The 25,773-nt window shown below is 44.6% G+C and overlaps 2 protein-coding genes across 2 annotated transcripts in view; both read right to left on the bottom strand.

Moving 5' to 3' along the window:
• Positions 1-272: 272 nt before the first annotated feature.
• FKBP6 (FKBP prolyl isomerase family member 6 (inactive)) lies at positions 273-4,632 on the bottom strand. Its single transcript, XM_078873937.1, has 5 exons — positions 4,560-4,632; positions 3,672-3,789; positions 2,767-2,856; positions 2,214-2,416; positions 273-447 (listed from the first exon to the last, which is right to left on the bottom strand). Exons 1-5 carry the CDS (start codon positions 4,608-4,610, stop codon positions 304-306), a joined length of 606 nt encoding a protein of 201 aa, XP_078730063.1. The 5' UTR covers positions 4,611-4,632; the 3' UTR covers positions 273-303.
• A 6,723-nt stretch (positions 4,633-11,355) lies between these two features.
• UPB1 (beta-ureidopropionase 1) overlaps positions 11,356-25,773 on the bottom strand; it is a 30,209-nt gene continuing 15,791 nt past the window's right edge. Inside the window, exons 7-10 of the mRNA XM_078873710.1 lie at positions 22,857-22,938; positions 19,267-19,309; positions 13,228-13,382; positions 11,356-11,604 (exon numbers count right to left, since the gene is read on the bottom strand). Of these exons, the coding sequence (XP_078729836.1) occupies positions 11,524-11,604; positions 13,228-13,382; positions 19,267-19,309; positions 22,857-22,938 (361 nt within the window). The 3' untranslated portion in view covers positions 11,356-11,523. The remainder of the gene's footprint in view (positions 11,605-13,227; positions 13,383-19,266; positions 19,310-22,856; positions 22,939-25,773) is intronic.

The raw sequence follows: 25,773 nt of genomic DNA, 5'->3' as shown, positions 1-25,773 counted from the left end.
CTCAAACATTCCAATGCCCTGCTATGATACGATCCAGCCAAGGGGACCGGGGACTGACCCTGGGACCCCGGCCCCATAGGTGGCTGTCCCAGTGCCGTGTACAAGTTGTACACAGCACCGGCCTGCAATCGGGCATCAAGTCGGCCAATAAGGAGAAGGAAAAAACCTTAACACATTTGTCAATAACACTGTGGCTGTATATAATAGGCAGAGTTTCGGGCAGTGGACCATCTTCATAGCCCGTAAATATGAGAGGACAGAGAGAGTGCATTTAGAGCTGGCGTGGGTGGGAGTGGGGTCGTGTTACTTTACAATGTGACAGCTTGCCTTCAAGTACTTGTGCAAGGCTCGGTCGTAGCGGCCAGCTTGAAAGTGGGCGTTTCCAGCCGCTCGCTCATTCAGAGCCACGTGTAGCACCTTCTCCAGCTTCAGCCGTTTTCTCTCCTCCTGCAAGAATCATTTCTTAGCCTCCAATGGAATCGCGAGCTGATCATTCGGCCGGCAACAGTGGCCATTCAACCGCAGAGGCCCCGGTGACACCGATGCGGCAAGCTCATTACTCTCAATCACCGGTCAATCAATTAATGAGGATAAATGAGGAATGTCCTGGATAAACTTGATAACCCACGTATATATGTGTGTAGGGATTATATATATATATATGTATTACATGAAAAATAACTGAATTGTCCAAATCATGCGGAATGCACCCAAATCTCATCAGATGTCGGAAGAGCTAAGCAAGCAGGCTTTGTGCATGGATTGTGCTTGGTTCAGTGAATCCCATGTACATGCAGCAGAGACAACCATACATCCAGCAGTGGACTGACAAAGCGCTTTAAATTATTAATTGTATTGCTACAGTACAAAATGGATATACAAAAGGTGCTTGTATCAAAAATGCTCCTTTGCCTTACCTCCACCTGCGTGATTGTGAGCATGTGTTGCTTATATCAGAACTGCTCTTAAATAAGGTGTGCCTATATTCAGCTTACATTCGTGGGTTCCTCCACCCGTGTTGAAGACTTGGTCTACAAGAATGAATGTTTGGTCTCATCTGCACCGTGTTAAACCACCAAACTACACAGCCACTCACTCGCCCATTCACCCTCTCACTCACACTCATTCAACACACTTCAGATCACATTAAAAAAGAAAGGCCCCCTATTTAGCCTTTAACAGACTCTTGGGGAAAGTGCTGTTATAGCGAGCACTTATGAAGGCCGGCGTGGCATACGAGGGGTTGGGTGGCCAGCACCACACCCGGCCGATGATGTTTACACACACCACACCAGGTACTCCTTTAAAGTTGAGTCGACCTACGGGAAGCCCAGGACTGGTGCAGATAATTGTCACCGACATTCTCAGTGCGCTAAGCAATGCACTACCGGTCCTCACCAGATCAAATTGAAAACTAATTTCTTCTAGATTGAAAACTAATTTCTTTCTGAAATGCCTTTTGCGTTTAGTTTGTTGTCCTTCCCTGCACCTCCGATGAGCACGGTTGGCTACATACAGTGCGAAAGAAGTTTAACATGCATACATACAACCAGAGGTCGCAATCGGGTACCCGATTTTCGTACCCTACCCGATACCCGGCTACCCGTACCCGGTCGGGTACGAGTACCCGTTTGCAACCCTGGTGCGGCCGGGTACAGGTAAGCCCTGAGTCACTGGTGAGTAACCGTTTGTCACTTATTTCCCAACGTCTTGTCTCTTCTCACAATTCAAGTTCCTAGAATCAACCCACCCGCGCCTGCAACATGGCTTCATCCCAGAGGTCGCAATCGGGTACCCGTACCCTACCCGATACCCGGCCGGGTATGGGTAGCCGGGTATCGGGTAGGGTACCCGTTTGCGAGCCTGGTGCGGCCGGAAAAGAAAATAAAACCCGTTTGCGACCTCTGCATACAACACACTCACTCACCACACTGCAAGTCATTCTCTTTCTGCTTCTTTTCTCGCACTGCTCCACATTGGAATTGCCAAACATCGTCTCTTCTGCTATAATAACCACGCTCAATTAAATTTTCCTCCATTCAAGAAATGTGTTAACTCTTATCTATTACAACTTTTATAGTGCTATTGCGGGCCCGCTTTACGTTTTAGGCCTTTGAACCTGCGCTCAGCAACTATAAAACAAAATCAAAAAGCACGACCCCACGCTGACCCCCACACCAGGATATCTAGGTGAACAAGGTGGGTGTGTGTACCGGCGTCATGGTGTAGAAGTCGTCCACATTGATGCAGTCGATGAATCCCAGGAGCTCCACCTCCAGGAGGACGGTGGAGTTGGGCGGGATGCGTGGGGGGCAGCCCAGGGCTCCGTACGCATAGTCCGAGCGCACCAGGAACCGCGCCATCTCGCCCTTGCACATCGTCAGCAGCCCCACCTCCAGGCCCGGCATCACCGCCCCTGTCCAACAGATGGAAGGAGGGACGGATGAATGGATAGATTGACAAAGGGCCCGACGGATCACCCGACGGATGGATGGACGGACAAACGTAAGGATGGACAAATGGACGTACAAAAGGATGGAAAAATGGACAGACGAAAGGATGGAGAAATGGCCAGGATATGAAATGCACACAGGCAAGAGGAACCGATGGATAAATGGGAGGGTGGACAGATGGGCGAGCAAACAGACAGATCGACAGATGGACAGAGCTCATGCATATTTTCAATCATAGTTGGGGAAAGTATTATTAAACGGTAGAAATGTCACACTGAACAATTATAACGAGACAGAGCCGCACAGAAGTCACCTTTGCCGAGCCACAGGCGACTCTCCTCCTTCCGCAGGTGGCTCGAGTCGTACGGCTCGTCAGAGTACTCCAGGTAAGCGTTGTAATTCACTGGAAAAAAATCAAACCCGTGGGCATTTACCATTGCGCGCCGAGCAATTTTAAATCCTACTCGTCACGTGACCCAATCTCCCAACAGGTAAAACAATGAGCCGTTAGCCGTGTAGGTAACGAGAGATTTTTCAACTTGGTTAAGGCCATGATACACCGGGGAAATTTTCGGCAAATCGTTGCCACAAATTATAACCGGCAAAGCATATACTACGAGCGACAAAGGTAACTTGGTTCAGCAACAGTGGAGCAGGGCTCATAAACTGGCTGCCCAATGGCTAAATGTGGCTCATGAAGGCACTTGAGGCGGCCTGGCTGAGCTATGGCCCACCGATTTAAATGTCTCTCCCAAGACATAAAGAAATATGGATTGATGGGGGTAAAGTTTGGGTACTCCCACCAGTGCGGAATAGGTCAAAATAGCCTCTTAGAGAACTTCACTTGGGCTCTCTCACGGTGGAAACTTTTCTGCCAGGGCTGCACCTTAACCTTTATTTTACTTTACTCTTCACCCTTACCCGTTCCGAGACATCTGTAAGTTTCAGGGTGGGTCCCGTTCACCGCTGAATCTCGGAACCCGCAAGCGGTTAGCGTTTTTTTTTTTAACAGAGGCACAGTACCGGCATTTTTAAAGACATTTGTTCTCATCGCAAAACTGCATCGACGACTGAACTCGATGATAGCTGGCGCTAAACTGTGCCATATGCACTCCCACATGGCCTTGTTGGAGCTTCGGTACCAAAACAGTTATTATATTTACATCATCGGAACGGGAAAAAGGTTAAAAATACTCCACCAAAATTTCTGACAAAAACCTCTGACTGCTGAAAGTTCAGGGACGATGTCCCCCGATCCTTTCTGAAGAACAATCTTGAGCACCCCTCCGTTGCCCGTCAGGTCAACCATATTTCTTGCGATCCTTTGAAAAGGACTCTGCACACAGAAATTACGAGAATCTCAACCGAAGCAAGTTTTAAATGCAATCCTATCTCAATGTCCAAATTTTTTTTATAAAAACATTCGGTTCAAAGGTGGTCTTTGGTAGAGGAGATATGTCAGGGAAGCCTGGAAGAGCAACACCAATACAAGGGCACATGCTGGATGTAGCCGGGTCCCAGCAGAGCCACAGGGAATTCTCGGTGGGGGGTTGGGTAGCTTCTTCACAAATTGCACATGTCAATTAATCAACAGGAAAGAGATTCGTGCAATATTATCTTGCAGTGCCGTTATCCGACACGTGGTGTTAACACGTTTGGAATATAATTGTGAAACAAAAGCACGGTATACGGTGGTTTACAGTTGCAACTTAGTAAAATCTTTTGGAAAGCACAATGACAAGCATCTTGTTTCTCCAGAGGGCAGTGGAGCACAGGACAACGACCCCTTTTCCAATGGCACATCAGAGCCATGCCAGTGCAGGCCCATTGCAGTCCAGTGGTATTCCACTCGCTAGTTGAGGAGCCGAGCCAGGAAACTGTGAAATTATTCTCTCACAAGACATGTGAATCTGGCTTGGGCTCAAGCAGGGTCAGAAAGGGGGTTAATAATCTTTTTCATATGTTGCGCGCGACGTGAGTGGCACGACTCGGGAGTCTGTAAGAGATAAATCTTGCATCTCCCGAGCCTTTACCGGGCTGGCTTGGTATGGCCCTGCAATGGCTCGGCTGTGCAGTGGACGACAGCATGAGAGATAAAGCCCTCACCAGATCGTCTTCCTTATTAGTGGTGTCATTGTCATCAATTCCCAGGCACATGGAGCGCAGCTGATCAACATAACCTTCACATCTGCCATAATCATTGCCATCTGTCACATTGGGAGAGAGGAAACATGCACAACATAGATGTGACACCACTCACGATTTCCATAAATTTTTATGACCGATGAGATGTTAACTACCTCGTCTGGTTTACAGGTCTCGGGTTCAATCCCGACTTTAATTGCTGTATATTTGGAGTGTGCGTGTTCTCCCCTTAGTCGCGTGGATTTTTCTCCGGATCCTCTGGTTTTTCCCTCCACATTTAGAATCATGCATTTAGAGTATTTGGCTGCTGAAAATTCCACGTAATAACCACTTCGTTGAACTATCATTTCTGGGCAGATAAATTCTGAAAAAGAGCAACATCGCTCAGTGGGCCTTAGTAAAAAAAAACGATAGCAACTGCTGCTGCCAATCAAACTAGTGGCTACTGATGATAGATGATCAATCTGATTTGCTACCTCTTACAAAGGTGACTGAAGATGAATACGCCGACTTCATTTGTAACAAGGATGACGGTTCGGTTTAGCCAGTGTCCCAGCGATTTCACAAGAGACAAAACATGGTGCATGAGCAAAGCAACAAAACAAAAACGTCAATATTGCAGAGAACGAGTGTAGAATTAATACGATGACTGCTGCTGCTGCCGCCAATGATCAATGTTGTGGCAGCTGCTATTACTATTGTGACGGTTCGATATGTGACGTGCTGTACTTTAATAGCATGCCAATGATGAAAGAGCTACTTGCACTACGTGAACAACGGCAGCATCCGTCATTGGCTAATAAGTGATGGCACCACAGCGATTGTGCCAAGCTAGGTGCTTTAAAAATATATATATATGTTAAAGCCACGCTTTTACAGAGCCATCTGCACACACCAACACACGTGCTTTTATCCCATTCCTCGGACCCCTTGTTGGGGTCTATGTCCAGTACGGACCCCGTGCTGTCGGGCGAGCACAGCTCGTGCAGAGAGTCCCTCAGGGTCTCCTCCAACTCATCATCCTGGTGGCAGAGGCACACAACAATAATCATGATCAGGGGTTGGCTACATGTGACTCCATTGCCGCATTGGGCTCTTTAAAGGACTGCTTTGTGGCTCCCGACATTGGAACTGCAAAAAACCCCTTCCCAATTATTTTTGATAAACGGTGAACGTCTAAAAGCCCAACAGTGATTTATAATGCGGCATTACAATTCAGAATATTTATACTGGAGGAATCCGACGCGCTATAAAGCTCTTTGTGAATGTGTAGCGAGTTCAACTGAGTCGCAGACTTGGAGGCAACACATTTATTGAACGCCAACACACGGGTAACTTTCCCCTTACCAGAATAACAACCTATGGTGGTGACCACCAGGCTAACTACACTAATTACAACGTAACCGCTACTACGGACGGGGACCAACAGCTCGGGTCCAGGTCCACGTGTTGGAGACTCGTTGAACGTAGACGAAGGTTTCTTCCAGGATGAAAAACAACCCTGGTCCATCTCAGAACCCGGCTTATATTCTCTGCGGCGTGGCTGGTTCCGCCCTTGGCCACGACCACCTTCTAGAATCCTCGGGAAGGATCTGGATCCCAACCACGTGACCACCCCTAGCCCCCACTTGGGGCCCCTTTGTAGACTTAACTGGTCACGTGTCCTCTCGGGTCAACAAGAGTGCCACGGCCTTTAGTATCCTCATTCCTTCGGCCGGCACTCCCTTACCCTGTCCTGTAGGGGCTGGCACTGCACGCCAAGCGTGGTGCCATCTACCGCTATCGATCAGCGCTAACCGGGCCCCTCTAGGGCCGGTACTACACCCACACACCATTGTGGTATCCACGATGTTACATCGCACGCTGTGCCTCTCTATGGCCAGCACTACACGTTGACATCCTGCCATGTTACGACAAATGTGATGTTGTTTTAAACAGATCTCTTTGAAGTGGCCTTCCCTCTTCAGTTTTGTCGGTTGCCCCTGGTTCTGTTCCCCCCCCCCCTGCATGTCATGCATTTTAATTGTTAAAGCCAATACAAAAATCATGGTTTTTGACGTTATTCGTGAAGTACCGTCTTGTGCAATGCAGCTCTCGAAATAGTTTTTTGTTACCGAATTCGAAGAAAATGTTTACTTTTGATCACGATCAATCTGCTGCGAAGCCGGTAGCTTTCTTGCAGCTCGACCTGTTGAGGTTTCTCCCTTTGAACACGACGAAAATTGATAATTGGTTTTTTACCCTTCTATCTGGCAACAAAACTAACACCTTTTTTACAAGGAGTCAAGTTTGCATAGACCACAATACCTGCAGCCATAATGCAAACAAAAACATAACTCTGATAAAAAAAAGGTGTCAGTTTTGTTGCCAGATAGAAGGGTAAAAACCCAATTATATTTTTTACTGGCAAATGAGGTTCCAATGGTGTAAACGACAAGGAACGTCAACCTCGGCACAATGGACGTCGCCACATGTATGACCAGCCGAGCTGAGATGCCATGCAACTTTGGTCCACACATTGCAAGCACGGGGTGGGGTCCAGATGTTTCGTGACCCCCATTCAATTCAACAGAACTTAAAAAAAATTTCAATATTAATTTCAAACAGTAATGAATATGCAAAGGAACATATGTATTGGGGTAGTTTTACAAATAATTTGGGGGGGGGGGGGTGTCAAAAAGACGCCGAGGCCATTTGTTATACACGATTCAAGTCTGCGCTCCTTTAATGGAAAAAGAGCAAAAAACGACAGCAACTCTCTCCTGCAGCCCTGTTCGTCGTCGTCGTGGCGAGCAGGCATCGGACACAGACACTTCGCACTCCTCAACGCAGCCACCATCACGCGCAAGCCTAGACGATACACTCGGGACGAGGGCCTCTCTGAAGCCGACACCATCACCCCCACGCCCCCGCTAGACAACAACCCGGGCACTTGATTAAACACGCCATTTCATCGCTCCATCTCCACGTTTGGTGACGTCCCTTCCTTTTGGCTGATTACCCCATGCCCCAACTCAGCAGCGAGATAATTCGAGGCCAGGATCCCTCCATTCCATGCCACGTGGTCTCTGGGCCCCACGGTCCACCACCACCACGTGGCTATTCGAGACAATTTGAATTCCAATTTTTTTTTAAATCTCCTGCGTGTGTCCTCGTGTCAAAACGTGTTCCTCGTTTGTATTTTGTTTTAATCTCCCGTGTAATTATCGATGTCTCGTTGCGCGCACCTTTGAGCGTTGTTTTGTTTGGTTTGTTATAAACTTTTCTCTGTTCGCTCGCCATTACAGTGCCGTGCTATATATATAGCAACAAGTTCTGCGTCCTATTACCAATGCCGACGAGTTCGATTCTCGGCCACGGCTATCATCAGTGGCGAGCGATACATGAACCAGTTCTGCCCAATAGGACCATTGTTATGAAGTATGGTCACAACCTCAACGAACGATACACCGTCAATATATATTTTTAAAAATACTAATTAAAAGAAAATCTTAAACCGAGAATGTAAACCATCAACTCTTGCTATGAATCTTAACACAATCTCTGATCCCAAGACTGGGAATCTTAACTCCCAAGTCTGAGCGTGGAACCACCAACACCCCCATGACCATTACAGCCACACAAACTTGAAGATCCGAGTGTAAATCCTCACCCGGTCGTCTAAGAAGCTATTGACGGTGCCGCCTTCATCAATGCCGCAGGCTCCCTCCGGCTCCGACAAGTTCATGTTCTTCCCGGCGCCTTCCATCACGTCGAGTGGTGACGGTGAGGACGATGATGGTGAGGGACGGTGATGGTGAAGTGCACCTGGCCTGGCACATGAGCGCGTGGTTAACGCCACCGTCAACTTAGTGGCGAATGGCTGGTATTGATTGGTATGATGATGGCGAGGATGATGGTGGTTATGGTATGGTGCTGGTGGCGATGGTATGGTGAGGACGACGACGATGATGGTGGTGATGGTATGATAAAAACGATGGCGAGGACGATGTTGGTGGTGGTATGATGGCGGTGATGGTATAATAATGGCGAGCACAATGATGGTGGCGATGGGATAATGACGACGACGACGATGGTATAATTATGATTTAACGATCACGACGATGGCCATTACAGCTCGCCCCGTGTCAACATCGGACAGAGCCACAAGGAGTCATACTCTTAGTTCTTTCGGTAAAGTCACGTAGGAGGTTGGTGATCGACGCGAGTCCCGACTTGCGCCACGCGGCGCGATCAGCGCAGACGAAGGCGCAGCCCCTGCAACTGCGTTGGCTCCACACGTCAACTGCTGCTGCTGCTGGTGGTGGTGGCGGCAAGGGCAATCACCCCCGTCAGTGCCGAGCGGCGGGTGCTTTGCGTCGTGCAGGGAGGGGCTGGGTAGGGGAGTGGAGGGTGGGGAGGGGCTGGTTGGGGAGGGTGGGGCTGGGTGGGAGGGGTGGGGCTGGGTGGGTAGGGGAGGGAGGGGCTGGGTGGGGGGTGGGAGGGGTGGGGCTGGGTGGGGAGGGGCTGGGTGGGATGGGGCTGGGTGGGGAGGGGCTGGGTGGGGAGGGTGGGGAGGGGCTGGGTGGGGAGGGGCTGGGTGGGGAGGGAGGGGCTGGTCACCCCGTGGTGCCCTTATAAAACTCAAGGTTTAACCTACTCACGCCGGGTTGTGCCCGCCCTCACAGTCGGCCATATTTGCGGAATACATGCAGGGCCGGATTAAGGCACGGGGCTTTAGGGGACGTCCATAAATGACGTCACGCGATTTTGGACGATTTTGACCCCCCCACCCGTCGTCACACGGCGTCACAAAAAGTGAGACCCCCCCCCTCAAATATGACGTCACAAAGCTCTGCCCCCCCCCCCAAAAAAACATGCTTCAAATCGCTTTAAACTATTGTCATTGTAGTGCGTATTTAATGTGGCGCTGCACTCTGATGTTGTAGGAGAAAACATTTATTAAAAAGTCTATTTAATTAAGTAGAACGTGTTGTCTATATTTATTTAAAGTTGCGCATTTTGATGTGACGTCACATTTCTCAACCCCCCTCCCTCGTCACACATCGTCACAAATGTCTGACCCCCCCCCCCCAGGTGCGTGACGTCATTTATGGACGGCCCCTAAGGTTAGATCACAATTCGCCTTTTCATATACAATACTCTATATCCATCAGTGTGCTCCATCTAAACCCAAATCAGTGGCATATCGTGGTTTGGCTTGGGCCCAGGTGTAGAGAATCAAATTGAGTCACCTGAGAGCTCGGGTCCAGGGACCTGAGGACCCATAGGCCCCGTGCAGTTGCACCGCCTGCACATTCGCTTGCCCAATACTCGTCGTTATGCATTGAACACAAGCAATGGTTTTGTCAATTCTAAAATATAAATATGGGCAGTGGTATGAGTATACGTCAGTAGTGTGGAGTGAATGTGGCGACCCGCAGCGTTGGACAGTCCATGGCTGGTAATTTAGTGAGGCCGTAACCTGGCTCTGAAAATAAGCTGTCAACATTTGGGGGAGACGTGAATGATGACCTTCATAAAGGGGAAGCCCTCCACCGGGCACTGCCGCAGACGCTGGTGTTCAAACCGAAATACCTGTGAGTGATTTTCTTTCTGTCCAAGAGCTGTGTCACTTAACAGTGACAAGGGTCAGACATTCATGCAACATTAGAGTGAGGATACTTTTCAAAGGGCAGGCAACGCAAAGGGTAACCACCGCCATTGTACACATGCAGTACATGCAAAAGTCATGTTGTCACTCCACCGCTGGATGATGGCCTCCCCATGCCGTGTGAGTCGTGGCGATTCATTTGGCAATGGTTCGCCACGCGCCGGGCAGTGGGTGAGTGAAGGATGCGTCATTAGACGCTTGGGAGCACATAAGTAGGTAGAGTACAATGGAGTTTTCTGTACTACCTACCCACCATATAGCTGCCTATTACGACCTGCTTGTGCACGGTGGTCGCTCATCCAAGAAATATCCAGGCTCAACGATGCTCAGCTTCCAAAATCTGTTGAGATTCACTGTATTCTCGGCGATGTGGTCATGAGCAAAAACAATGTAATTATCAGGACGGTATTTCCGGTTCCTTTACGCATTTAGCGACCTGCCGACAGCATTTTTCATCCTAATGCCTTTAAGATGTCAGCAACGCATGGGTGAGTCCAGGTGGATTCAAGCATTTCTGAGTTAATCAAACCCACCATTCCAGCCTTGCCGCCTACATGTTCTTATTACATTTCTCTTGGAGAGAAAAAAAAAGCATTTACTGTACTGGGAAGAGCAGTTTGGCCACTTTAGCTTTTCCCACAGCTGTAAAGCCATCAGTTACAAGAGATTTGGAGATAGGATCCCACCTTTCCCTGGCCACCTACATTTGCTGAGAGCCACAGTGCAGCAGGCTCAGCTCAGCTCCTGGTCCTCATCAGAGCCCTTTATAAATTCACACACACACACGCGCAGGGCTCATTGGTTTAAACACCAGTGTCTGTGGAAGAAGTCGTGTCGTGCCGTTGACATCACATACGAGTGTACCAATTGATGCAACTAATGACGAAATTGACGAAGCCTTCCCCTGGCCCTGTCTGGTTCTGGGCCATATTCAGATGTCAATGAGGCTTTTGATCAACTGGCCACATGCCCGAAAATTCCTAATTGGAATGGAAGTAAATGTAATTGTGCTAACTTGATCTTTGCTTGACAGGAAAAGCAAGTGGTTAAATACTCACGGCAGATTAAAAAAATGCATAGGCCACTTCACAGAAGACAATTTTATTTACACGTGTTTACAGAAATTTCCAAAAGGGTAAGGATAGCATTCAGTCCTTCAATCATAATTGGGCCTGGATGAGTATTTAGTATTTGCGATGTTACTTCAAATAAAATGTGAAATCTTTTTTTTCTGTCTTCATATTTAATTCAAGCAGCCCATCTCAGTTGCCACTATTTATGGATGTCAGGTTTAAAATCGTGCTTCACGCTTCTGGCCAGCTCCTCTGCGTACATTTCATAACGGCCCGTCATCTGTCAACACACACACACACACACGCGCATTTACACACACAGTCTTGCACATATATTTTCTGTTACAAAAACATTGTATTAAAATCCTCTAGAATCTTGGTGCTGAAAATAAGATTGTATGCGTGTCGAGTACGTGTTCAGGTGTATGCAATTTTGTGCGCATGCATATGTGTGTGTATGAGTGTTCATGCCCATTTGTAGTTGTGGTTGTGTACGTATGTGTAGCTATATGTGTACGTTTGAGAAAGTGTGAACATTTCTTCCGAATAGCGCCGACGTGTCTTTGGGTTGTCCTATGTGTTGTTTTGGACGTGATGCTAGACGTGATGCCGAATAACATGGGCACAAAGACACGACGCCAAATGGCTTCAAGCACATCAGATAACACACAAAAAAAAAATTTCTGGCCTGGACTTTTGCAGCTGTTTTAGACTAATTTCAGGGTGCTGATTCCAAATCTGATGTCAGATTTGCTCTATCACATCTCATTTTTATGCTATCGGCATACCCCATTTTCATTGATTTTACCCGAAATCAACTCTGTCACTTACGATTGCAAGTTGTTGCGAGTCAGTGACTGCTTTAGTGTTAAAATATGGTGCTGTATCTTTAGGATAGTGTGTTTATAATATAATTTTATGTAGATATCCACATTTATTTAATATTTTTCTTCTGCAGTTTTTATTAAAAATGCAATTTTTGATATCTCAAAAACCTGATGTGATAAAAGACAAAAAACTGATGCCAGATTTGGAATCAGCACCCCAAAATTACCTTAAACCCGTTGGAATACCTTATGCCAGAAAAAGTTTGTTGACCAGTGTAATTATACAGCACAGCCGCTAAAACCTAAGCAGTAGCATTTGCTTTGAATATTTCCTCACTCAGCAATTAAAGAGAAAGATGTAAAACTCTGTATCATAAATCAATTAATTCTAATCGTGACACTTGTACAATTGTACAACATATAAAAAAGAAAACCACTTGGGTGATCACTTTTGGGGTCGACGAAGGACACGATATTACCCGATCGCTCTTACTCGGCTTCACCACGGTGGGCAGGCGGCTTTGTCGCATGTGCTGGCAACTCTTCAGCAATGTAGCTTCCCATCAAACGTCAGGTATTGATTCCTCTACCCATGTGGAGGTCTCGGTCTACACGTTTCGCCTCTTCCAATCTATGTTCAATGACCAGAGTGCAGGTCGAATTTTTTTTTTCTTTTCTGCTTCGTCCCTCAAAATTATCAATCTTGGAATTCCCTCCCATCATCTCCTTCTCCGAAGCTCCAATAGCTTTGCTCAATTCAAGAATCATATGAACTCTGGTCAAGTGCTACTTCAACAGCGCTGTTTGAATTGCTGTTTGTTGAGTCGGCAGTTGCCGTAGCAAGGTCGGGGAAGGTGGATCAGCCACTCCGAGGGGGCCACCGCGAAAATGTGAATCCGGATTGTTGGAAACGAATTAACTCCCAGTAGGTGGTGACTTACATATTTGGGCGACGCGAGCATGCCACTTTGCCCCGGGCACAAAAATACAGAACTACTGCCTTTTCTGGCCACATGGCATTTTTTTTTGCCCTTGTTTGTGCTCAGCAACCGTGATTTTAAAAAAATGGCACTGACCCTGAAGCCCCAGTGGTCGGAGACCTGCCGGTTCAGGTTAAGGTCAAGCTCGGCGATGAGCAGCCCATCGTTCATGCGTCCCAGGCTCGGCGTGCGGCTCCCGTCCGGCGCTGCCACATAGCTCGAGCCGTAGAAGTGGCCGAACTCGCAGTGAGCTGCGGTGTGCGCATGTGTGTGCACAACACAATGAAGCGTTAATAATGTTCTTAGGTTTTTTCGGTAAAGTCACGTAGGTAAAAACATTAAAATTAATAAAAGTAAAATAAAATAATAATGTCTCTACGCATTTTAAGAGGGCACTGCATCGGGGATATTTCGACCGTTGATATTCTATGGAGTGTTTTTAATGCAGAGGGAAACTGGAGTGCTCAGATATAAAGCCCACACATATGAGGTTGACAACACTTAAAGTCCGTTGCAGTGTTGACCTCTCCAGGCCACCAGTTGCACAAATTGTACACGATTCACTGACCTTGAAAGACGGGAAAGCACAACCACGCCAATTTAAGAGATTTGCAGCCATTTTGCACTTGACGTAACAGTCTGAGTCAAACATCTACTCTTACCGACTTTCACGCATGCTGTCGAGGGGAAGCAAAGAGACTGGGTATAGCAGAAGGATGTAACATGAACACGGTTTGTCGGCAGATCGTAGGGAAGGAGAGAGGAGGGGCCGGATGGTATGGAAATGAAAACGATAGGTCCGTGCCCAGTATTTTTTTTATTTGCGAATTGATGTGGCGTCTAATGGCACACCCAGGGAATGGTAAACTGCAGCAACACCGGGGGGCATTGCTGCATTTGAGAAGGAGCCTACAATTTCAGTGGACAGATTATATTGTCAAGCGTGTATTTAAAGATAGCCATGGGCACCGTCGTTCCCATCGTTATTTCTACAACGAAAGTAAGCTCCCTTTGGCTGCACCGTCTCATTTGCAGGGAAGGCCCGTGCCATCTCATGAACACAACGATAACAACATCTACTTCAGCAGGAGGGACAGCTAATAGAGGGCGATCCATTTAGATACCCCACTGATTTGTAATATTGAAGCCCTCTTTACTCCGTAGCAACAGGTAATTTAATGTTGCGATGCAATGCATTAGACAACATGCATCGAGAGTGTGCTGACACGTTTCATAACGGAGACATAGAGACACGAACACACAGACATGGAGACACAAAGACATGGACACACACACATAGACATGGATATGGAGACAAAGACAAGGGGACACTCACACAGACACGAAGACACCCGTGCAGTGGGGCGAAGCTCCAGCAAGCTCGAAAGTGTGTGCTGTCGAGTGGTCAAGGTTGAGAAGCACTCCTGGAAGAGCATTTTGGCCTACTCTTCCATGCTAGCCAAAAGTAATCGAAGCGGTGGGACTACCCACGTTTTACCCCACCACACGTGACCTGCCGACCGACTGTGGTGTACCCATTTATACTGCTGGGTGGAGATAGGTGGTGGGAATTAAGAAACGTGAATTAACATATTATTGGTTCTTTCGGTAAAGTCACGTAGAAGGGAAACCAATAAAATAATAAAACAATAAATTATTAATAAAATAATAATAATAAAATAAAACAAAAAATGATATTGTTTTATTATTTTCTTGTTTTCCCTTCTACGTGACTTTACCGAAAGAACCAAGAATATGAATCACTGCAGTCACGAAAGCTTTAAATCGTGAATTAACATAGATTTGAAGTTTTCGTGACTGCAAAGATTCATACTCTTTGTTTTTTTCGGTAAAGTCACGTAGGTAAAATATTTAAATAAATTAAATCACGACAACTTAACGAAAGCACACCGCTCAAGCGAAAGCCGCTTAAGCGGTGTGCTTTCGCTAAGTTGTCCCCACCTGAAGAAGGACGCTTGTGTTGCGCCCGAAACGTCGTGATTTAATTTATTTTAATTTTTTACCTGCGTGACTTAACCGAAAAATCCAAAGAGCGTGAATTAACATGTCTATTCAAAGTGTCACTAGAGTACTGCAGTCACAATACTGTATTTATATACTGCAATGTGTTGCATTGCAATAAATGTAGTCGCTCATCAAGCTATGGATTGACAAACAGGACTAGTTCATGGCCATCCCATTAGAATGTGGAATTTCTGTCTGTGCGGGTGAGCCTTGCCCTCTCTCTGTTTCAAGGCAGCAGGCACTTTGAATTGAATATTAAAATCGCATGCACGCATACACATCAATTCTTTTAACACATCAACCGTGCATATATTCATCACAATGTATTTATATTCATTACACATTCAATATTCATTAAATACATTCATCCACGAAATGCATTACTCTCTATGGTACTGAATATATTATTATACAATACTGTGCGCAATTTTTATCCGTACATAGGAGAGGAGCAGTGACACGTACTGCACTATACTCCTGATAGCCTGAGTGTGACTCCCGGGCCGTGGCTAACACAAGCAGCAGCGAGTGATATCTCAACTTTTCCTAAGCCACCCTCCTCAGCTATATAATCCCCTGTCAGAGCCATCTCTTTGTCATACCTCAGCAACTGTTTTCGATGTGGTTGTCCCCACCTGATGACGGACGCTTGTGTTGCGCACGAAACGTCGTGATTTAATTTAGTTATTTTTAATATATTTTTTTTCACCTACGTGACTTTACCGAAAGAACCAAAGAGTATGGATCCTTGCAGTCACGAAAACTTCAAATCTAGAATTTTCCTAAGCCCCCCCACAAACTCTTCACCAAGCATCACTGACCAGCGTGCTGAACCATGGTCATACACCCCTTGACCAACATGGTGTAAGGAGGCCTTCATCCAGCAGTGGAATGACTAAGAGTTGTGAATCACTATTACATAATGTATTTATTATTATGATTCATACACTGTTGCTTGCCTCTACGGGTTTTATTGATAGGGTTAACTTGGGTTAAGGTTCGAGTTTAGGTATCCCAGATTTAATTTACACACCACGCCGATCACAATTTGCTTTTTTTACATACTCTATATTCATCAGTGTACTCCGTCTTAAAACGAACCAGTGGGCCCAGGTGCAGGGAGTTAAATTATGTCATCCGCTCGCTATGTCCCACCCCCAAATGAGTTACAAACTTGCGACTTATCCCTCAACCCTTCATCCAAGATGCATTCAACACTTTTTTATACAATAACACATCTAGTGTACGTAATTTTCTATTTTTGATTCACTGTTATCATGCTGATAAACACTGCAACAACTAAGTAAATGGGATGGTTTATTAAGTAAAAACATAACGGAGGTTGGATTTGAACCCGTGACCTTATGACTGCTGCCGTCCCCTTGTGGCGAGGGTTGTAATACATTTATATATTTAAAATAATTATAATTTAATTAACATTTAAATAGAGGGGGGTCGATAGGCCTTGATGGTACTGAATTAAGCTCCAAGCTCCAGTCAGTGACAGCTTCTCCACTAATTATTTCTAATTAGCTGCGCAAGTTAGAAATAACCGGCGTGTCCGGGCTATAGAACTGCTGTGACAGTTTCACCTGAAGACGGAAGCTTGTGTTGCCTCCGAAACGTCGTGATTTTATTGTTTTTATTTTTTATTTATTTAAATTTCATATTTTACCTACGTGACTTTACCGAAAGATCTAAGAGTATGAATCCTTGCAGTCACGAAAGCTTCAAATCTAGAATTATATAACTGCTACCTGTCCCGTGGCCCAAAACTTTCAATGCATTTTTTTAATTCTACAATTATACATCTAGTTTTTTTTTCATATTATCATACTGTTAAACACTCCAACGAATTACTAAATATATAGGATTGTTTAAGTAAAAAAATTATAAGTTATAACGGAGGTGGGATTTGAACCCACGACCTCTTGACTGCCGCCGCCTTGTGGTGAGGGCTGAGTATTGCACCCAGCGCTTCTTGTGAGCCCCGTAGTGTCTTCACCACAGTACAGGATTACTGTAATATTTAAATTAACTTACATTTCATATGTGGAGACTTATACATGACATAGCATGTGATACTGTAACGTATCTGTGTTTGTATATCATATTAACGCTTTGGCAGAGTAACTGTGACACTAACAAATTCTATGACAGCGGTGTGGGAGGTGTCATAATTTTTTTATGTTCTAGTTAATATTTGTATAACTTACTATAAACACAGCAACAAATGTCACCCGCCACGGATGTTATCCATGACCAGGAATCAAACTCGGGTCGCTGAGTTAATAGCGCAGCGAATTAACCATTGTGCCACCACTCTTCAACAGCCAATGACTCACGTTTATGATACTTGACATCGTTTTCACAACAATCATTTACAATTCCACGCTCTGTATTTTCTACAATCTTACTCAATCACGCAGATGTTTCAGCAATGTAATAACAACCCCAAGTTTCTGTGAGAATATAAAAATGCCTGAATGCTTTTAACGCTTGGCTTTAGCCAGGCAAGAGCCCTCGAGAAACATGCCCCGTCTCTCGCACGAGAATGTCCTCCGCTCATGCAAACCGCTCATCTGTTCTCTTTCCTGTCGTCAAATCCTCAAACTCTCTTCTCTTCTTCCGTGAACTCTCACTGTGGTCATGCTTTGGTGCTGTCTGTCAGACCAAGTCGTCCCTTGAAAAAAAGCTTCTTAGCTCTACGGGGCTCTACTCGGGAAATACATTTCTGATGAATAATAATTAATAACAATTTACATTCGTAAGGCGTATTTCATCCAAAGATCCCATGGGGGCGGACGCCAAAGATACGCTGAGAACAATTACGTGGATTGTGTAACATTGAAGCCACAAAGGGCGCATGTTGAATTGTAAATGAGTTCCCAACTATTTACAGGATGCAATGCAGTTGTTTATTGACGCTGCCGATGAGACCCTGTGTGTCGTAGCCGGTTCAGAGTTTGATTGCCTTCAACAATGCCGCTGAAATTATGCACTCCGAGAAAGCCTTGTGGTTGTCGAGACGTATACCATAATACTTTTATATCTACTGTGTTTATGGTTGTATGAGGATATTTATTGTCTGCTTGGTTAATGTTGATGCTTCAGTAATATATGAGACTGTACGATACATATAGAAGCTTTTAATTAAAATGTAATTTCTTCATTGTCCACCGATTATTTTAGTCGAGTATCGAAAATGGATCGCCCTATTTTAGTGGCGTCCTTGTGACAACTTTTCCTGCAGTTTCTGAGTCGTGTCACTAGAGGGGGTTATGGGGCCTCTGGAGGGAGTCTGCTAAGAACGTCAGGGCACTCCCAAGCAAAGACACAAGCAAACAAATTATACTAAGGGCATAAACTATCATAGCATGAATTAAAAGCATGTTTAAAAAAAGTTTCAAACCCAGCCGACCACAGGTTTTTTTTCCAACTCGACAGCCATTTAGTCTGCAAGCATGTGAGCCCAGGGTTAATATTTGACAAGATTAGTGAACAAAGGAATTCATCAACGAAATGTTTATGTTTTATTTTAAGCAATGCTGAATGATATTATTGGTTCTTTCGGTAAAGGCACGTAGAAGGGAAATTAAAAAAAAATTCTCACGACGTTTCGATTGCAACACAAGCAATCATCATCAGGTATGTTGCAATCGAAACGTCGTGAGAATGTAATTGTTTTATTTTTATTATTTTATTGTTTCCCTTCTACGTGACTTTACCGAAAGAACCAAGAATATGAATCCCTGCAGTCACGACAGCTTTAAATCGAAATTTAATGCTGAATGAGTGGATGACACTCATGAAGCGTAGCAGATGACTTTCCACTGAAGACCAAAGCAATGAATAAGACAACATTAATGAATCTGACTGACTTAATTAGCAACGTGAATGCGATCAAGCCTCCCGCACTCCGTGCCACAGCGGTAACTTTACACTTTCATCATCGCAAATCGCAGTGAACACGTGGCCCCATGATAACTGCTCTGCTTTGATTTTATTACACCGCCGCAATGCACCGCACATGCAAGCATTGTAACACACATTTTAATCTATGACATTTAAACATAGAATTATTGATTATCGTGATTGTAAAGTGCATACCTTCCTTTCCATCTCCAGATGTGAAGGCATTTGGAAAGCACTCCTGAAAAAGACAATAATAATTAGCCAATCTCACAGGTGGGGGGTGAAATAAGGTGACCGTGTATTTATGTTCTGCGTAGTGTCATTATGAGTAAAAACGTTTACAGTTAATCGACAATTTGGTTTCCAACATGCGAAGTTGAAGTCACTTATAAAACAATGAAATCCAATAATGTCAGTATATTACAGATTTCTTTTTCAATTTTGTTTTAAACATTTTACGACTGGAAATGATGTGTGTGGTGGTTAATATAATTACATGCTTATTTAATTATTAAATGCCTCTGTTCATAATAATTCCCTTTTTTCTAAACACGTGGGCTTTCTCGGGTGAACGTCACAATGTTGGCAATGTACTCACGCGATCTGACCAAAATGTAAATTACGAATCGTAGCATCGGTCGCAAAAGCCTACGTAGTAGATGTACATTCAGGGTGAGTTGGTCGCGGCCAAATAAAAATACATGGCAACTACCAAAGTGTGCATTGTGCTCATTTATATAACACAATAAAGCCGGTTGTCGTCGCTTGTATTTTGTTAAGAGCTCAGTAGTATGTAAAGAAAAATGTTGTTCACTCAACACGAACATTTATTTTGACATTTAAAAAAATATGCTGATGCGTACCGTGGTAGAAACATTAATTACGTAGAATTTGTATGTATGTTTTGTTCATTCTAATTTTCAAACACTTTTTGGGTCTAATAAAATAATACGTGACTTTTGGTTCGATAAGCAGTTAGATAAGCCGAATTAAATGCACATAGGGGGAAAAGTACAACTCCTTATGTGCACATACCATCAACTTCAACCTCTACGACGCAATTTCTAAGCAAGGCATTTTGATTGACAGAAAAAAACGCAATTGCATCTTTTTTTTTTCCAGAAGGCAGATCCATCGTTAAAAAAAAACCTTTGTCAATCAATAAACTTGAACCTCCCAATGAAGCCACAGCAGAAATTCCGGGCCCATTCAATGATCCACTAAAACAATGTTACATTCAATTAATCTGATTTACGTTATAAAACGAGGAAGCTTTAAAATCAGTTTGCGAATCAGATTGGATAAATTTAATAATGAATGTGCATCAACAATAATCATAATCCGATCGGGAAACTACAATTACAGGAAATGCTACGAGACAGCATAAGCTCAACCAGATTTTTTCTCTCTTTATCTGCAATACGCTACAGAGTAAAATTAAACTAAGCATTTTTTTTCTTCTATTAAGCACTGTGGAAGCAGGCTCTGTCGCAAAGTGACTGCACAATACTTAAAAGGGTAAGGATTTGCATTTGTCAGGCATTTAAATGCAGGGGCGGTTTCTTCATTAGGGCGATTGGGCGACGCACCACCAATGTCATTCAACCAGAGTCACGCTAGCCGTCACTGTGCCTCTGGATATAGTCCAATCAGCGTCATGTCACGTTCTGTGGAGTACCGCCTCTTTTTGGGCGATTTCACTCTGGCTGAGAATCGCCCCGAGTGGCCCCATAGACTTACATTAAAAGATGTTTTTTTTCGAACGGGGGCGCTGCAATGCATTCTCTATGGCTTCCGGGAGGGCTCGCCCTAACGTGCTTACGTCATCATACGTAAGCACGTTTCATCCAACAATATAATTTGTCGCCACCTAGTGGAATCTTTAATAAAAGAAACTTGAGTGGATTGTATATTAATAGTGAGTATAGAAACAAACAAGATGTATTGTAAGAGTCACTTTATTTTTCATTAATATTAAAGAAGTGAAGTTGCCTTTACATGCTTAAGCTGTTAATTTATCCATTGCATGGGTGGACCTTATCCTTATCAATCATCCAGACATTTGCCCCCCCTGAGAGATTTTGTAGGAGCCGCCACTGTTTAAATGTCCGAGCAACTCCAAGCACCTTACATCACATTTCATGTCAACCATTATGAATCCTCGATGCAGTCTAGCCAAGGGGACCCCCATCGGCAGCTGTCACAGTGTGGCACAACGTGTACACGGCACCCAGCTGAACATGTGCATTAATCTGCCAGTAGGGGTGATGCTGCCACGTGATTCTTTTTAGACAATTTAGTAATTTGCAATTATAAAAAAAAAATCTAATTTGGACCATGATGTCAACTCTTTTTCGAATAACATCAAGGAATTTCAAATTAAAGCTTTCGTGACTGCAGGGATTCATCTTCTTGGTTCTTTCGGTAAAGTCACGTAGAAGAGAAATAATAAAATAATAAAAATAAAACATAATAAAATAATTCTCACGAAGTTTCGGCCACAACGCAAGCAGCCGTCCTCAGGTGAAGACCAGGTCTGTCGGGGAGACAGCGTCTGAATGGTTTTCACCTGAGGACGGCTGCTTGCGTTGTGGCCGAAACTTCGTGAGAATTATTTTATTATGTTTTATTTTTATTATTTAATTATTTCTCTTCTACGTGACTTTACCGAAATAACCAAGAAGATGACATCAAGGAATATTTACCATCCACTGTGAAGCAGACAGCACGTATTAATGGCTAATACACCCACAGTATTAATCAGGGCGGCCACCGGGCTCGAACTGCAAACCTCTGCAAACAAGTAGCAAACGGGCTACCGCCATATCAGCATCGAAACACCAATGCCGATCAGCAGTGGCTACAATGCAACGCAATTAACATCACACTAAATTAAACACACAAACCAAACAAAATATGGACATGAGTTGAAAGACAACCTTACCCTTTGACCGAGGCATTTTTTCCCCCAATTATGTATTGTGTTGTTGTCAAGTCTTGAAATGAATGTATTTCTAATTGGCTCTCTGCAGCGGCTAGCATTGTATCATCACCCTGTCAAGAGATCAGACCGGGAATATGACGTTACTTATTTTCTGGAGTCACTTCAAGAGCTTTCTATATCCACACGTTTCAAGGCTTTCCACAGTGTTCGCCACATGTCGCAGCGCTAATATGATGGGGATTTTTTTGCGTGCAAGATATTTGGTGGCTGGACTGAGACAATTAGCTCGCTACAAGCTGAGAACCAGGATCAATCTTGGGCGGCTGGAACACAGACTCGACCTCAAGAGCTTAGCTGTGCCCACGCCATCCTCTGAGCCACACGGTCACCTTGACCGAAGCATCGTTGTAACTCCAGTACGATGTTGCTTTAGTAGGTAGAGGTTGGATTGATAATGGTTTGACAGTGAGGTGGGTCTGGGGGGGGGAGATGGGGCTGCATGAGAAAATAATGACATAGTCGATCATGTGATGGCAGCCGAGCGCATCTCTGCGTCTTCCAAAATTGACAAACGTGTCGAAATTACTTGGCTAGCAATCAATGAACGTTTAACCACTTTCAAAAAAATATCATCTTATGAAAAGCGCAGCCAAGGCAGCCACACACGCACACACACAGTGCTGCGTCTATCTCTCGCCATTGTGAATTCCCGCACGGACATGGGAACGGCAAAGCCAACGCTGGTGGACGTCAGCTCAACTTTGACCTCTGAATCCTTTCAATCCAGAGCAGGCCTGTAAAGCTCAGGACCCCGGGCGTTTTTGGAGTCTGGCAGGCTCACCGTTCCGACGCGGTTGATGGCGCAGGTGAAGTAGTGGTTAGAGATGGCAGCGTTCCTTGCCTCGATGGCCCACAGCGGCTCACTGTGGAGATTCAAATGCAGTGATTCAATGCGTGTTTTGCTTTGGCGTTGAAACCCTTATAAATCCGTCAGAGATACCACGTAGGCTGATGACTATAGTGGTACAAATGTAGTGCAGCAGTGCACAGATTCAGAGAGCACACTGAGATTACGCTTTTAAAAAATACAGTAATACAAAATTACATTATATAGGCAGCGTTTTGGGAAATTTTAAGTCAAGATCTGCTTTGCCCAAAATGTTGTCATCCACTTTTCCTTTTATGGTAGTGTTATAGACTAATAGATTGAGTTTGTGTAATATGTGATTTGTGCTCCAATGCCAAAGTAAAATCAACACTTTTTTGGGTACATTTTATATTCATATTCTTGGTTCTTTCGGTAAAGTCACATTTCGATTGCAACACAAGCAATCATCATCAGGTGTGAAAACCACAGCAAGAAAATGTATTATTTCCCTTCTACGTGACTTTACCGAAAGAACCAAGAATATGAATCCCTGCAGTCACGAAAGCTTTAAATCGAAATTTAACATTATATATTGTGGAGTGATACTATATTATATACTCTAAACAACTAAAACATGATGTACAGCCCCTTTTGTCATTCCACTGCTGGATCATAATCAGAATATGTATTTATACTGGAGGAATCCGACGAGCAATAAAGCTCTTTTTCACTGATGTCCAGTTGGGTGGGTAAGATCATTACAACAACAAACAATACAAACACGTGATAGGAGTGCCTCCCCATGCCATGTCATCATGGGGGATGTTTGACCATACTTCACCACGCTGGGCAGTGCGGGTTGGTGAAGGGGCGGAAGCCCTGGTATCACTCGCCACCGATATTAGCCGTGGCCCGAATGAAACTCAGGTTGCCAGGTTCATAGCGCAGTACGCTAACTGGAGCGACAAGCGCTCTAATACAAAATTAAGATGCCGGAATTATTGAAGCTCTGTTGATTCATCTTTCCTTGAACACTAAAGGTCGGGCTGATATTTCCCTAACCTGCAACGGATTTTAAGGGCAACTGCAGAGTCGAAAGATGAATGGCTCAACCTTACAGACCACCATTCATCTCCACTCTTACAACAAACAAGGGTTTATGGAAAGGGGTCTTGTGGATTAAACCATTAAAATGAAACATCAGAGCCCTGTGATAAAAAAAAAAAATTGTATCCATGCACTTTTCATGTTTGTTTGGAATGAAAAATAATTTCTCATTTCACAGCGGCATTCCAGTCGGATCACTACTTCATTCTCTGGCGACACGCGGAGATTTGAACAAGAACGCTTTGCAGCGCTGGCAGCGCACGATGTCAGCCGCCGCTCGATTAACACGCTCGGCCACGCGCAGTTCGTCCCCTGAACGAGGCACGTGAGCTCGGCCTCCCCGAATCCATCATCTCGAATGTCGCCCAATGAGCGACACAAACGCAACAGCAGGTGATCGTCATCGAACACGTTCATTTCATGGATTGAAATGCCTTTGTCTCGACATGCTATTAGGGTGCCTTTCTTGGTCGTGTTTGTGCAGCAGTCGTAAATGACTTGACATTCTTCGTACAATACTGTTGAGTAAAGTACAACGTAAGAATGTGTTTATAATAAATGGGAACTGGAACTGTAGCTTTGAATTGTGAGACGAGTAAGCTGTGCATACGTCACAGTGGAAATGGATACACGGTTTTTCTCACTCGATTAAATTGTAATGTCCTTAAGCAGTATTAAATTAGTTTCATGATCTTTCTTGAATGGAAATCTGGGTAACCATTACTGTAAGTGGACAACATGAAAATATACAGTAATTGTATTCTTGGTTCTTTCGGTAAAGTCACGTAGAAGGGAAATAATAAAATAATAAAAATACAACAATAAAATTCTCACTACGTGACTTTACCGAAAGAACCAGGAAAATGAATCCCTGCAGTCACGAAAGCTTTAAATCGAAATACAGTAATTCATTTAAAACAATGCAAGTCAAAGGGTGCAGTGGTGGTGCAGCGGTTAGCACAGTGGTTAGCACACTGCACTACGAACTCAGCGAACAGAGTTCAATTCCCGACCACGGCTAACATCACTAGAGTCGCGCATTATATCCTGCCCCTTCACCTACCCCATCGCTTGACCAACCCATGCTGACCAGCGCAGTGAAGCACGGCCACCTCAATCCCCACAACCGAATCGGTTTGGGGAGGGCTTTATTCAGCAATGGCTTGACAAAAAGGGTTGTAAATTGGTAATGAAATAGGCAAGTAAAAATGGAGGCAAGTTTCAGGCTAATGATGTCAAACGCACATCGAACCAGCCTCATTTGTGTCCACACCTACAAGTCTTCATGCCTCCATCACTTGTATGCAAGCGCAATGGGCCAATGGATTTACTGGCTTGCACTGAGGGGCTTAAAATGACACATTGACTTTTTGCCACTCCTGATTGATCATTATGTCAGAGGAGTTAAAAACCCGCTGATCTATCTTGGTTTAAAAAAAAAAATCCAAGGCCCTTTTTAGTGTTGAGCGGTAAGGTATGAGCTAGGAAGTTCGGATGCAGTGCATCTGATGAAACTCCATCATCCCGCGGCTCATCTGTCTGACATCACCTCCGGCACGTGCCTCATTCTTCACTTACCAACGGGGTTATATTGTTTGTTTCATTATCTCACTGTAAATCCTTTGTAACAGTGAGTGCATCAGAAACATTATATGCTGCGTAAATGCAGGCTGTAACCTACACGTTATTAAATCGCCATGCGTGCTCATTTTTTTACAGCGATAAAATGTGTAGCACGCAATAATCATCAAGTGGTTTCGTTGAAAATTACAGACCTATTGTA

Source organism: Lampetra fluviatilis, chromosome 37 (genome assembly GCF_964198595.1).
Source record: "Lampetra fluviatilis chromosome 37, kcLamFluv1.1, whole genome shotgun sequence".
In the NCBI taxonomy this organism is placed as follows: domain Eukaryota; kingdom Metazoa; phylum Chordata; class Hyperoartia; order Petromyzontiformes; family Petromyzontidae; genus Lampetra; species Lampetra fluviatilis.
The sequence above is the reverse complement of the archived record's forward strand: the minus strand, read 5'-3'. Positions and strand labels throughout refer to the sequence as shown.